This window comes from Bos mutus, chromosome 9, assembly GCF_027580195.1.
Source record: "Bos mutus isolate GX-2022 chromosome 9, NWIPB_WYAK_1.1, whole genome shotgun sequence".
Lineage (NCBI taxonomy): Eukaryota > Metazoa > Chordata > Mammalia > Artiodactyla > Bovidae > Bos > Bos mutus.
The window spans coordinates 45,342,847-45,355,036 of NC_091625.1; the positions used below are offsets into that span (position 1 = coordinate 45,342,847).

A 12,190-nucleotide genomic window follows, 5' to 3' on the forward strand; every position below is an offset into this window, starting at 1 on the left:
CAGTTCAGTTGATTGTGTAAGTTGGGCATGTGCATATCAAACATGCGATTTGAAATACAAACTCACATCAATATCATATTTGCACTAAATCACTGTTTCATCTTTTAAAAGTGAAATATTGAGTTCTAACACAGAGAAAAAATTCCAGTGTTTAAACTTTGTACACACTTTTGGGATCCACTATATTCTGTTAGACCTGTGAATTTGATTTTGTTTTTAACTTTATAACTTGATTATTTTTATTTATTATTATATCTCCTGTTTGTATATATATTTTTAAAAACTTGGTGCATGTTTTAAATTACACTGTTAAAAGTTATATTACTTTAATATATAATATGGGCTTCCCTTGTGGCTCAACTGGTAAAGAATCCGCCTGCAATGTAGAAAACCTGGGTTCAGTCTCTGAGTTGGGAAGACCCCCTGGAGAAGGGAAAGGCTACCTACTCCAATATTCTGGCCTGAAGAATTCCAGGACTATACAGTCCATGGGATCACAAAGAGTCAGACACGACTGAGTGACTTTCACTTTTTTTTTTTCAATATATGTTTTATGTTTTGATAAATTAGGAAATTGAGAGTCAAAAATCTGATTTTGGAATTCCAGTTCGGTCACTTAGCAGCAGCAGCAGCGCTTACCAGCAGCAACTTATGGTAAAACAGAACTAAAACCTTTTTCCTTTCCTTTCATTGGATTTTAGTTCCAAGACCGCTTCAGGATCAGCTAACTATAAAAATAATAATTGAATCATTTTGTAGACTAAAGACTTAATATAATTTTTGTTTGTTTGTTTTTTTTAAAGGCCAAAAGACTTGGCCATATTTTAACCTCTTTGAGCTTCAGTTTTCTATTCTGTATAACTGGAATAATAACACCTTCCATGCAGAATTGGTACCAGCATTTTGTAAACTGAAAAACACAACTCAAACATTAGTTGTTATTGAATAGTTTTCTATAAAAAATAGATTATTGGGTTTCACATATCTATAGGAATGAAGACCTAAGTTAAGCTATGTAATTTTACTTTTTGAAACTTAGATACTATACATATTAAAAAAATACATGAAATTTAGTTTTGGAAAATAAAATTAGGAGCTGAAGTTTTGCACATTTATACTTACTAATTTGGTCTACCCTCTCATTTTACACATGAAGACTCTGAAGTCTGAAGAGTTAATGGTAAAGCTGGAGCCAAAACCCAGGTCTCCTAGTTTCAAGTCTAATGTTCTTCATCCTGTTAGCAAAATTAATCACCTTGAGGAAGATCTTTTAATATATTTTTAATATAATGAATATGTTTAGCTCTAGAAGATTAAAATGCTTTTAAAATAGCAAAATTAGATTGATGAATTTGTCAGTGAATGGAAGTATTTTAAAAATTCTAATTATTAGATTGTCTGTCTCATAGTACTTTCCAAGTGGCACTAGTGCTAAAGAACCCACATGCCAGTGCAGGCGAGATAAGAGATGTAGGTTTGATCCCTGAGTTGGGGAGATACCCTGGAGGAGGGCATGGCAACCCACTCCAGTGTTCTTGCCTGGAGAAATCCATGGACAGAGGAACCTGGTGGGCTGCAGTCCATTGGGTTGCAAAGAGTCAGACATGACTGAAGCAACTCAGCACGCACACACTAATAGTGCATTTGTTATTTTATTTTACACTGGATACTTCCTCTCAGTTAGGGGTATAAAGTCATAGAATAGAATCTTCATTGTAACCAAGAGATTGCTTTTCATGAGAGACCCTCATACATGACTCCTGTCTGTGAATACACTGTTTGGTAGGTGGATCTGTCATTCCTCTCAGATACATTTTATATGAGGAAGTATAAAGGCTTATTAGCAATTGCATGGTAAATAGCTATATTTATACTCGTATCTCCTAACAGCGTCCCTCCCACTTGGATGTGATTTTTGTTTAGATTTTAAAAATATGTTTTTTTTATTAATTCTTTTGCCTTTGTATCTTTCTGTTGAAATCTAGAACAAAGGAACATTTTTAATAATAATAAATACAAATACACTTACATTAAGTTTATACTCTTGATCATGGTCTAGCCTGACGCTAGAATAATCCTATAACATTAAAAAGCTTGGAAGTTTTGTTTCTAAGTTTAACACTATACTATTGACATTGTTTTGTTAATGACAGGCTAACTGCTTTTTTGTTTTTAATTGGAGAATAATTGGTTTACAATCTTGTATTGGTTTCTGCCATACAACAGGGTGAATCAGTCATAACTATATGTATATCCCCTTCCTCTTGAGCCTTCCTCTCACCCTGCCCACCCCTGTAGGTCATCACAGAATGCCAGGCTGGGCTCCCTGTCTTACATAGCAGCTTCCCACTAGTTGTCTGATTTACACGTGGTGGTGTATATATGTCAGTGTTACTTTCTCATGATGAGCTTCAGTAACAGAGGATCTCAATCACTAATATGTTAGTTCTCAGCTTTTGTATTTCTAATATAAACAAAAGCCACAATAAATTGAGCCTTTTCATTTTCTAGTATTACCAGTAAGCTATAAGCAAGCTGATTTTTTAAATTAAAAATCTTTGGAAATATCTTAAATTGATCACTTGATTTAGAATTCAGTTTACAAATAAAATTTTCAAATTGTCTTCTTTAGACATGTTATTTTTAACATATATTTCTGTCATGAATTTTTGTTATTCTAGGGCCAGCCTTTTACTTATTTATAGATGGAAAGTTATAATTGTCACATTTGGAGTCAGCTTCAGAATTTGTAAGCATATTGAATCTTAAATGACTTGCCAAGCTTGTTAGTAAGAAAAAAGTCTATGTAAGCTGATCTCCACATGGGGGAGTCATTTATTCCTGTTTTATTGAAAGGCTTTGGTAATTATAGACTGAAACCAAACAGGCAAAATACATTTGTTTAAAAAAAGTACATTAATAAATACAGGTAATATAGGGAGAACAATATATATCAGTTCCACATTTGAAATAAAATGCTCTTCTAAATTTAACTTTGTATCTGTGATTTGTTTTAAAATCTAGAAGGAAAAAACCCCCTTTCGTTTCACTTTAGAAAATGACTGAATTACCAGGGGATGAACATTTACATTTAAATGGTATTTTCAGCTTTTTAAAGAAGAGCTTTTTTCTTTCACTTTTCATTTTCAGTTTTAAATTCTTGACCAAATGGTGTTAGGAATGAAATATTTTTGTTAGACCTTCAGTTCTAGTTCTTAGAACTGAAGAGTAAGCTTTGTGGCTTTTAAGCATTAATACCTTTACCCTACTGATCATAAAGTTCATTCAGGCTAGGAGGGGAAAAAAGTGAGGTGAGATGGGACAGGATATCAGGGAATGTAAGAAATAGCATGGAAGTTGAGTTGCAGAGGAAAAACATTAAGTGATCAGATAGGAGTAATGAAGGGGAGAAAGAAATGTTCTGGGCATAGAGGAAAGCACAGAGATGATAGAGCATGATGTTTCGGTAAGCACGGGTAGGTCAGAGTTGTAGATGTTAGCTTAGACCTGCACAGTAAGTGAATGGGAGAAGATGAGGTGAAGGAAGTGGACAGGGGCCAAATCCTGAAAGACATTGCATCCACCATTAGAAATCTGAAAGTTACTCTGAGGGCTAGGGGATGATTGCAGATGCTGCAGAGGGCAATATGATTGAATTTCTGTTTTTAAAAACTTTTTTTTTTTTTTTTAAAGAAAAACAGCACCAATCTCAGCTTGGATTGTGAAGAATGAGTTGAAATGGGGCAGTGTTGGAGTCGGGGCAGCTGATAGGTGATGGTGGAATTGGTGTTGGGGAGCATGCATAAGGGATTTTATAAGACAGTGGGAGCAAGGATAGAGAAAATGAGATAGCTTTTTAGGATGTAGAATTTATGGAACATGGTATCCATACTAGCTGTTTGGGAAGGTGAAAAAGAAGAACTGGAGGATGAGCTGCTTAGGTGGATGGGCTCCAGAATGACAAGTGGTATCATCATCCTCCTAGCCATTAACTTCATCATAGCATTTGTATTTTCTAGTGATAGTAATAACCACTGCCTATTGAATACTTTGTGTATATTTTATGTATTTGAGTTGTGTTCTTTGTGCATTTCTCATTTACTGTAACAACCTTTTGAGGTAATTATTTCTATTCCTTCAGTGTGGAAACAGCTTTAATAATAAAAGCATGTGATATTTATTATGTGCTTATAATGTGCTAGGCACTGGTAAAGGTGTTTTATTTGTATTAACTTAAACAGTCATATGAGGTCTAGATACCCATTTCTGCAGGTGAGGAAACAAGCATGGTGAGGTTAAATTGCTTTCCTCCAAATCGCAGGGTAATAAATGGTGGATGTGAATCCAGACAGTCTATAAATTTCAAGCCTGAGCTTGTAACTATGACACTGTATTTCTTTAGAAATTAAATAACTGTCTAAGGGCTTAAAATTGGTAACTGGTAGACCCTCAGTTTAAATCGAGTTCTGTATGGTTGTGTAACTGCTGGGTCTTTTATCTACTAAGGCAGTGAATATGAACAAGGTAACAAATACAAATTTAGTCTGCTTTCCAAATTTATGGTTAGCAAAGGGTAAGGGTGGGAAGGGAGGGAGGGATAAATTAGGAGTCTGGGATTAGCAGTTACATACTACTATATATAAAAGATAAACAACAAGGACCTACCATGGAGCACAGGGAACTATACTCAATATACTGTAGTAACCTATGATGGAAAATAATACGAAAAAGAATACACACACACACACACACATATGTAACTGAATCATTTTGCTGCACATTTTGTACTTCAATTTGAAAAACTTGGTATAGTTTCCTCCATTTCATTTTTATTTGGTTGTTCTCAGTGTGTATGTGAACTATGCTGTGCTCAGTCGCATCTGACTCTTTGTGACCCCATGGACTGTAGTCCGCCAGGCTCCTCTGTCCATGGGGATTCTCCAGGCAGAGATAGCAGAGTGGGTTGCCATGCCCTCCTGCAGGGGATCTTCCCAACCCAGGAATTGAACCCAGGTCTCCCACATTGCAGGCAGATTCTTTACTCTCTGAGTCATCGGAGAAGCCCAGTGTGTGTGTACTTATTGTATTTTATTGCCGGTTTCATTTGATTTATTTCACATACAGACACATTTGATGCCTGTACTAGGGAAAAATTGAAACCTCTCTATATAGATTATTGACTTAAAGTGGATTGCTTATGTGTGTTTTCAGAAAAGTATACTAGGAAAGATCTTTTAGTACTCTGAAAACTTTTAAAACAGTTTAGGTCTAAGGTTCTCAATGTTGAGTGTATTTTTCGATTTGGGTTTTAAATTATCTTTAGTATCTTTTTGTCAACAATGGAGAATATATTTTTCTTTGCATTTTAGTTCATATATTCTAAAAATTCACTTCAAAGATCACCAAATCCATGTAATTGTAATCTGAAGAATCACTGTTTTCAGTGACTGAATTTGTTCCAAGGAAACTGAAGTAATAGGATATTTATCATACTATCAATCTTTATATTTTAATTTGTGACCTTAAAAATAATATACTGGTAAAGGATAAATTATTGGAAAATGTTACATTGTTTAAATGTGCCTCTCTTTTCTTATACCTACTTATTCATGCAGAAGAAACCTGGTGTCCTTTGAGTTTTCCCTGAAGAAATTTTCAGTAAGAACTCTTACATATGATAGCAATAGTAATCAAGTGGATAAGCCCAGGAAAGAAGCTTTTATTGTTAAAGGATTTATATTCAAACAGTGAATTGCATTGTGCCAGTTATAATGCCATTTAAACTGTTCATTTAAAACTAAAAATAATTATTTCAAACAATTTTACGGGTGTGTCCAAGATTATCAGTTTACTTCGAGGGGGATAAGAACATCTTGCTTTCACTATTAAAAGTTAACTATTGGTTAAGTAAGTATATCTTTTAAGAAATAGTGAAAAAAATTTTAAAGAGGAAAAATAGCTTTAAAAAAAGGTGTCAGTTTTCAGCATTACCACTACTCCTCATAAAAGACATAATTTAGACTCAAAGCCTGAAAAGAAGTTAAAATTTTAAGGAAGATTTCAAGGGATGATATTGTTCATTCCATAGATTTAAAAGACTAGGAGATTTTAAAACAAAATGTTTCTGTAACTACCTATGTAATTTAACTAGAATATTATGTCTGAAAACTGAATCTCAATCTTACTGTTTTTATTTTTTCCCCTTTGCAGTTATTTTTTGCTTACCTATCTTATATGAGGCTCAGGGTTGAGCTTGAAAGAATTTGCTAAGGCTCTTTTTTATTGTTATGATAGCTTATGGTGAATGATGTAAGATTCGTGATCTCTGAAGATTTAACTTCGGGACCAAGGACCAGGCTTGATCATTCAAGAGCTTTTGTATAGCAGAGTTTTATTAAAGTATGAAAAGGGACAGAGAAAGCATCTGACATAAACATCAGAAGGGGGACGGAGAGTGCCCCACTCGCTTGTCTTAGAAAAGGGAGTTACATACTTTTAAAATTGCTTATTACAATAAATCAAATGTCTCAAGGTTGTAAAGATCTTACTAGAACCACTCCCATAATTTACATTTTAAGATAACAGGATTAGCCAGAAGGTTTTCAGGAAGGAGAAACTGTCCTCAAGGAGGATACATTGTTGTTATATAATCCTTAGCACAGAGTTTAAGCTGAGTTGTTTGTTGTCTCATCATCAGTTCCAGGCTTAAAGAAAAAAACATTTTATGTGACTAAGACTAAGAATGTAGAGAAAAGATGTTTGTCCTTTCTTTCTCCTTGAGAATGCCAGACCCCATCTCCACTTCAAGAGCCCCAGACCCCTTTCTCCTCTTCGAGGACCTCGGACTTCTTATCAACCTGCCTAGGAATTGACTCAGTTGCCTGTGCTGAGACTTTCTAAGTTGAAAACTTTCTATAATCACAACTATTTCACCAGAGCAGGTACTCACTCAGATTCTTTAGTATAGTTAATTCTCCAGTTTAATTCTGTGATATCTGGTATTATTTTATGCCCTCAAAGGATTAACAAAACTCAGGTAGGAGCAAATATGACTAAAATATCCCTCACCCCTGAGTTATGTCATCTCTTTAAATACCTTAGAATTAAGTGAGATTTTAAGTTTTACTTATATTTCATGTTTATTTGAGCAACTCTTTATGCCAGTGTTTTGTGGACTGATGGTCATCTACATGTTGACTGTTTCCTTAGAGCATTTAAGATATTTGATGTAGTTACTCAGGAGCATGAAATGTCGGGGTGAGTCACTTGGCCTTTGTAGGTGGTGGGACTGTAGCCAGTGTAGTATTTCTGTACAGTATGAATAGTAAAAATATTAGTGTATAATGATAGTTGATGTTCATACTAATAATTGTATTATCAAGAACATATTAATATGTGTTACTGTCTTTGAGGATGTGTTCTGTAAGGAAGCAGGGAAACATTTTAGAGACAGTTGGATTAGATTTTTTTCTATTAAACACATTTATCTTTCAGCTGTCTGAAAACTTACTTTACTAAACAACTCAGAAGAATTTGTGCTGGCTAGGATTTTATTATTTTACTGAGAAATAACTTAGACCAAGATTTCTCCATATTTAAATTAATATGGAGACTGGGATTTGAAGGAACTGATTTTTCACAAATTGATATCCAATAACTATGGACCAGAGCTACAAAAATAAGTGTGGGAAATAGTATATTTGTGAAAATTAATTTTTTAAAACAGAATGTATGTGGAAATAATAGGAATTAATTGATAGAAAAGTGTGTACTATTCAGATAAATATGGGATGCAGTGGCAAATTAAAATAGATAAAACTATACTTGAGCAGTTCATGCTTCATAATTTGAGGTGTTGATTAATGACTCAAGTGAATAGTACCTTAAGATAATAAAAGCAAAATCTCTTGAGAGAAATATATAATTAATGAATGGAGCAGAAAAAATTTTAGTATTTTCATGAAGCAGTTTAGTTAGAGCAGACATCAATTAAAAGATAATCATGTGTTAGTGCAAAAATCATTGGTAGCTGTTATGTGTATATTTTATTTCTTAGATTGGATCCTGAAGATTCAGTTTGTGTTTCTGTTTGATTGGCACACGTTTCTATGTCCCCCTCTCTCTAAATAACTGGATGTAACTTGTAGAATCTGATTAATTCCTATTCAGTGGAGAAAAACCTTTGGGTGGTTGGGAGTGGGATTTGGAGTGAGAGTAGATTGAATAGCATGGTGATAGATGGTAATAGATGGTAGCTTTCCCCATGCCAGATTGCAGAAAGAGCCATGCAGGGTTGGGGAAAGCTGTGAGCAATCCACTGTGACATTTCTGTAGCTCTGAGATGTATGGAGAATTCATAGCTGGAGTCATGTACAACGTGTTGGCTCAGTGCCTGTGGGTATTTTTTAGGGGTTGAGGGGAACAGTGTCAGATTAATAACCCCCCAAAAAAAGATTAAAAGAAGGAACCTAAAATAGGCTTTCTCTCTCTGCGCTTAGAGCATTCATTCCTGGGAGGTGAGAACTATATACATATTGCTTTTAATTCTTGAAGTTTCACTTAGATGGGTAATTTAAAATGTAAGAATAATAATGGGAATTGGCAACTCACTCCAGTATTCTTGCCTGGAGAATCCCGTGGACAGAGGAGCCTGGTGGGCTACAGTCCATGGAGTCACAAAGAGTCGGACATGACTGAGCGACTAACACACACACACACACACACACACGAATAATAACAATGATGGGGTTTATATACAGAAAGATATGGTCGTTCACTTTGATTTGAGCCAAAATACATTTTTTTACTGCTGGTTAAATTTTAAGTGGCACTGTTCTTGATGATGTATATTTTAAATGTGTCAAGATAGCTTACCATAACTCAGAATGTTGTTGTTTAACGAAGAATAGGCTACACTTAATTGAGTCATTTGATCAAGTTCAAAATATGTTTTAAATGAATTTATTGAATGTATATTCATCACGTTATTTGTTGAACAGAAAGCAGCAGCCACATTTTTAAGAGGATCAGTTCAGTTCAGTTGCTAAGTCCTGTCTGACTGTTTGCTACCCCCTGGACTGCAGCACGCCAGGCCTCCCTTGTCCATCACCAACTCCTGGAGTTTATTCACACTCATGTCCATTGAGTCGGTGATTCCATCCAACCATCTCATCCTCTGTCATCCCCTTCTCCTCCTGCCTTCAGTCTTTCCCAGCATCAGATCTTTTCAAATGAGTCAGCTCTTCACATCAGGTGGCCAAAGTATTGGAGTTTCAGCTTCCACATCAGTCCTTCCAATGCATATCCAGGAGTGATTTCCTTTAGGATGGACTGGTTGGATCTCCTTGCAGTCCAAGGAACTCTCAAGTTCAAAAGCATCAATTCTTTGGCACTTAGCTTTCTTTAAGGTCCAACTCTCACATCCATACATGACTACTGAAAAAACCATAGCCTTGACTAGATGGACCTCTGTTGGCAAAGTAATGTCTCTGATTTTTAATATACTGTCTAAGTTCATCATAATTTTCCTTCCAAGGAGTAAGCATCTTTTAATTTCATGGCTGCAGTCATCATCTGCAGTGATTTTGGAGCCCCCAGAAATAAAGTCAACCACTATTTCCACTGCTCCCCCATCTCTTTGCCATGAAGTGATGGGACCGGATGCCATGATCTTAGTTTTCTGAATGTTGAGCTTTAAGCCAACTTTTTCACTCTCCTCTTTCACTGTCATCAAGAGGCTCTTTAGTTCTTTTCTGCTTTCTGCCATAAGGGTGGTGTCATCTGCAAAGCTAACGTTATTGATATTTCTCCCGTCAGTCTTGATTCCAGCTTGTGCTTTATCCAGCCCAGTGTTTCTCATGATGTACTCTGCATAGAAGGTAAATAAGCAGGGTGACAATATACAGCCTTGACGTATTCCTTTTCCTATTTGGAACCAGTCTGTTGTTCCATGTCCAGTTCTAACTGTTGCTTCCTGACCTGCATATGGGTTTCTCAAGAGGCAGGTCAGGTGGTCTGGTATTCCCGTCTCTTTCAGAATTTTCCACAGCTTGTTGTGATCCACAGAGTCAAAGGCTTTGGTATAGTCAATAAAGCAGAAATAGATGTTTTCTGGAACTCTCTTTTTTTTTTCAATGATCCAGCAGATGTTGGCAATTTGATCTCTGGTTCCTCTGCCTTTTCTAAAACCAGCTTGAACATTTGGAAGTTCACGGTTCACGTATTGCTGAAGCCTGGCTTGGAGAATTTTGAGCATTACTTTGCTAATGTGTGAGATGAGTGTAATTGTGTGGTAGTTTGAGCATTCTTTGGCATTGCCTTTCTTTGAGATTGGAATGTAAACTGAGCTTTTCCAGTCCTGTGGCCACTGCTGAGTTTTCCAAATTTGCTGGCATATTGAGTGCAGCACTTCCACAGCATCATCTTTTAGGATTTGAAATCGCTCAAATGGAATTCCATCACCTCTACTAGCTTTGTTTGTAGTGATGCTTCCTAAGGCCCACTTGACTTCACATTCCAGAATGTCTGGCTCTTGGTGAGTGATCATACCATCGTGATTATCTGGGTCGTGAAGATCTTTTTTATACAGTTCTTCTTTGTATTCTTGCCACCTCTTCTTAATATCTTCTGCTTCTATTAGGTCCATACCATTTCTGTCTTTTATTGTGTCCATCTTTACATGAAATGTTCCCTTGGTATCCCTTTTCTTGAAGAGATCTCTAGTCTTCCATTCTATTGTTTTCCTCTATTTCTTTACACTGATCACTGAGGAAGAGCTGAGGATATATACTGGTAAACAAACAGAACCTCTGCTTGCAGAGAGATTACAGTCTAATGAGACATTTAAGAGAAAAAAAAAAGCAGTAAGTATACAGACGGTGAGACCTGAACAAGCTGTGTCTGGGGGATAGAGTGAGGGAACAAAGGGGAAAGTGGGAGAAAATGAGATGAGAGGATAAGGCAGAGGTTGGGTCGTTCGGGGCCTTATGGACTATGGAAGGAATTTGGACTTCACTCCAAGTGTCATGGGAAGTCATTGTAGGGTTTTTGAAAGGAGGGTTATGTGATCTGAATTATATATAAAATATATATATATACACACACAGTTTAAAAAGTTGCTCTAATGTGGAGAAGAAGAAATACAGAGGCAAACATGGCAGCAGTGACACCAGATAGTCTAATATCCAGATGAGAGATGGTGATGGTTTGAACCAAGGTGCCACTGGTGGAGGTGATGCCACAAGATCTGACTGAGAATATTTTTGAAGATAGAGCTGATAGCACTCGCTGATAGAAGGTATGAGAGAAACCTGGATGATTGACTCCTAGGATTTTGGCCTAAACAGCTTAGTGAATGATAGATTACTCTTTTGCTGAGATGTGTGAACATTGGTGCCAAATTAATTCTAAACCTTTATTTCTAAAATGAGAAATGGTCAGCAGTATCTTAAGTATGTGAATTAAAAAAAATAATCACAGAAGCGTTTTTTTTAATAGGCGGAGTACGTCCAGCTTGTCACTGAACTGCGAATGACAAGAGCCATTCAGCCTCAGATCAATGCTTTTTTACAGGGCTTTCATATGTTCATTCCACCATCCCTCATACAACTTTTTGATGAATACGAATTGGTAAGGAAAAGCATCAGTTCTTTTGCTGTTACAACACAACACAAAACTCCATTTGATGTAATTTAGAAATAATTTTAGTATACAATAATGAATGGAATAATGTAGAAAATATGGTAAACCATTTAAATGTTCATGTTTAGGGAGTTGCAAGATTTGTGATTGTGCTTCTCTAAAGGTTAATAACTAGGTTAGCAGTTCTTAATGAGAAGTAGAGTATAGGTGGTGATTAACAAAAATGGAATGTATTTCTAAAGTGTTCCACATGGGAGATGATGAAGGCCAATCTTCCCAAAGGCATTATTTACATTATTTCTGAATTTTTTTATTTGGTAAAGGAAACTTCTTGTACTTCCAGAAGGAAAAATTGATAGAAGAATTTTCTTGTTATATTTATGTCATCTTCTCTAGCTTATTTCATCATATATTTGTTACTAATTTTCCATCTTAAGCCTGTATGGAGTCCACTGTCTTTGCTTGCCTCTAGTTTCATGAATGTTTGTTTTGCTTCTTTAATTTGCCTGCTTTTTACTGTGATCTAATAGTTTCTGTTTTTATATGATTT

At 35.8% G+C, this 12,190-nt stretch overlaps 1 protein-coding gene across 7 annotated transcripts in view; it reads left to right on the forward strand.

Moving 5' to 3' along the window:
* The window catches only part of HACE1 (HECT domain and ankyrin repeat containing E3 ubiquitin protein ligase 1), a 118,515-nt gene that overhangs the window by 87,660 nt on the left and 18,665 nt on the right, over positions 1-12,190 (forward strand). For 5 of the 7 annotated variants that reach the window (XM_070376543.1, XM_070376547.1, XM_070376548.1 and 2 more), the window contains one exon: positions 11,497-11,628. The exons of 1 other annotated variant lie outside the window; for it this stretch is intronic. In XM_070376543.1, the coding sequence (XP_070232644.1) occupies positions 11,497-11,628 (132 nt within the window). The remainder of the gene's footprint in view (positions 1-11,496; positions 11,629-12,190) is intronic. One more of the 7 variants, XM_070376544.1, reaches the window with a different exon arrangement.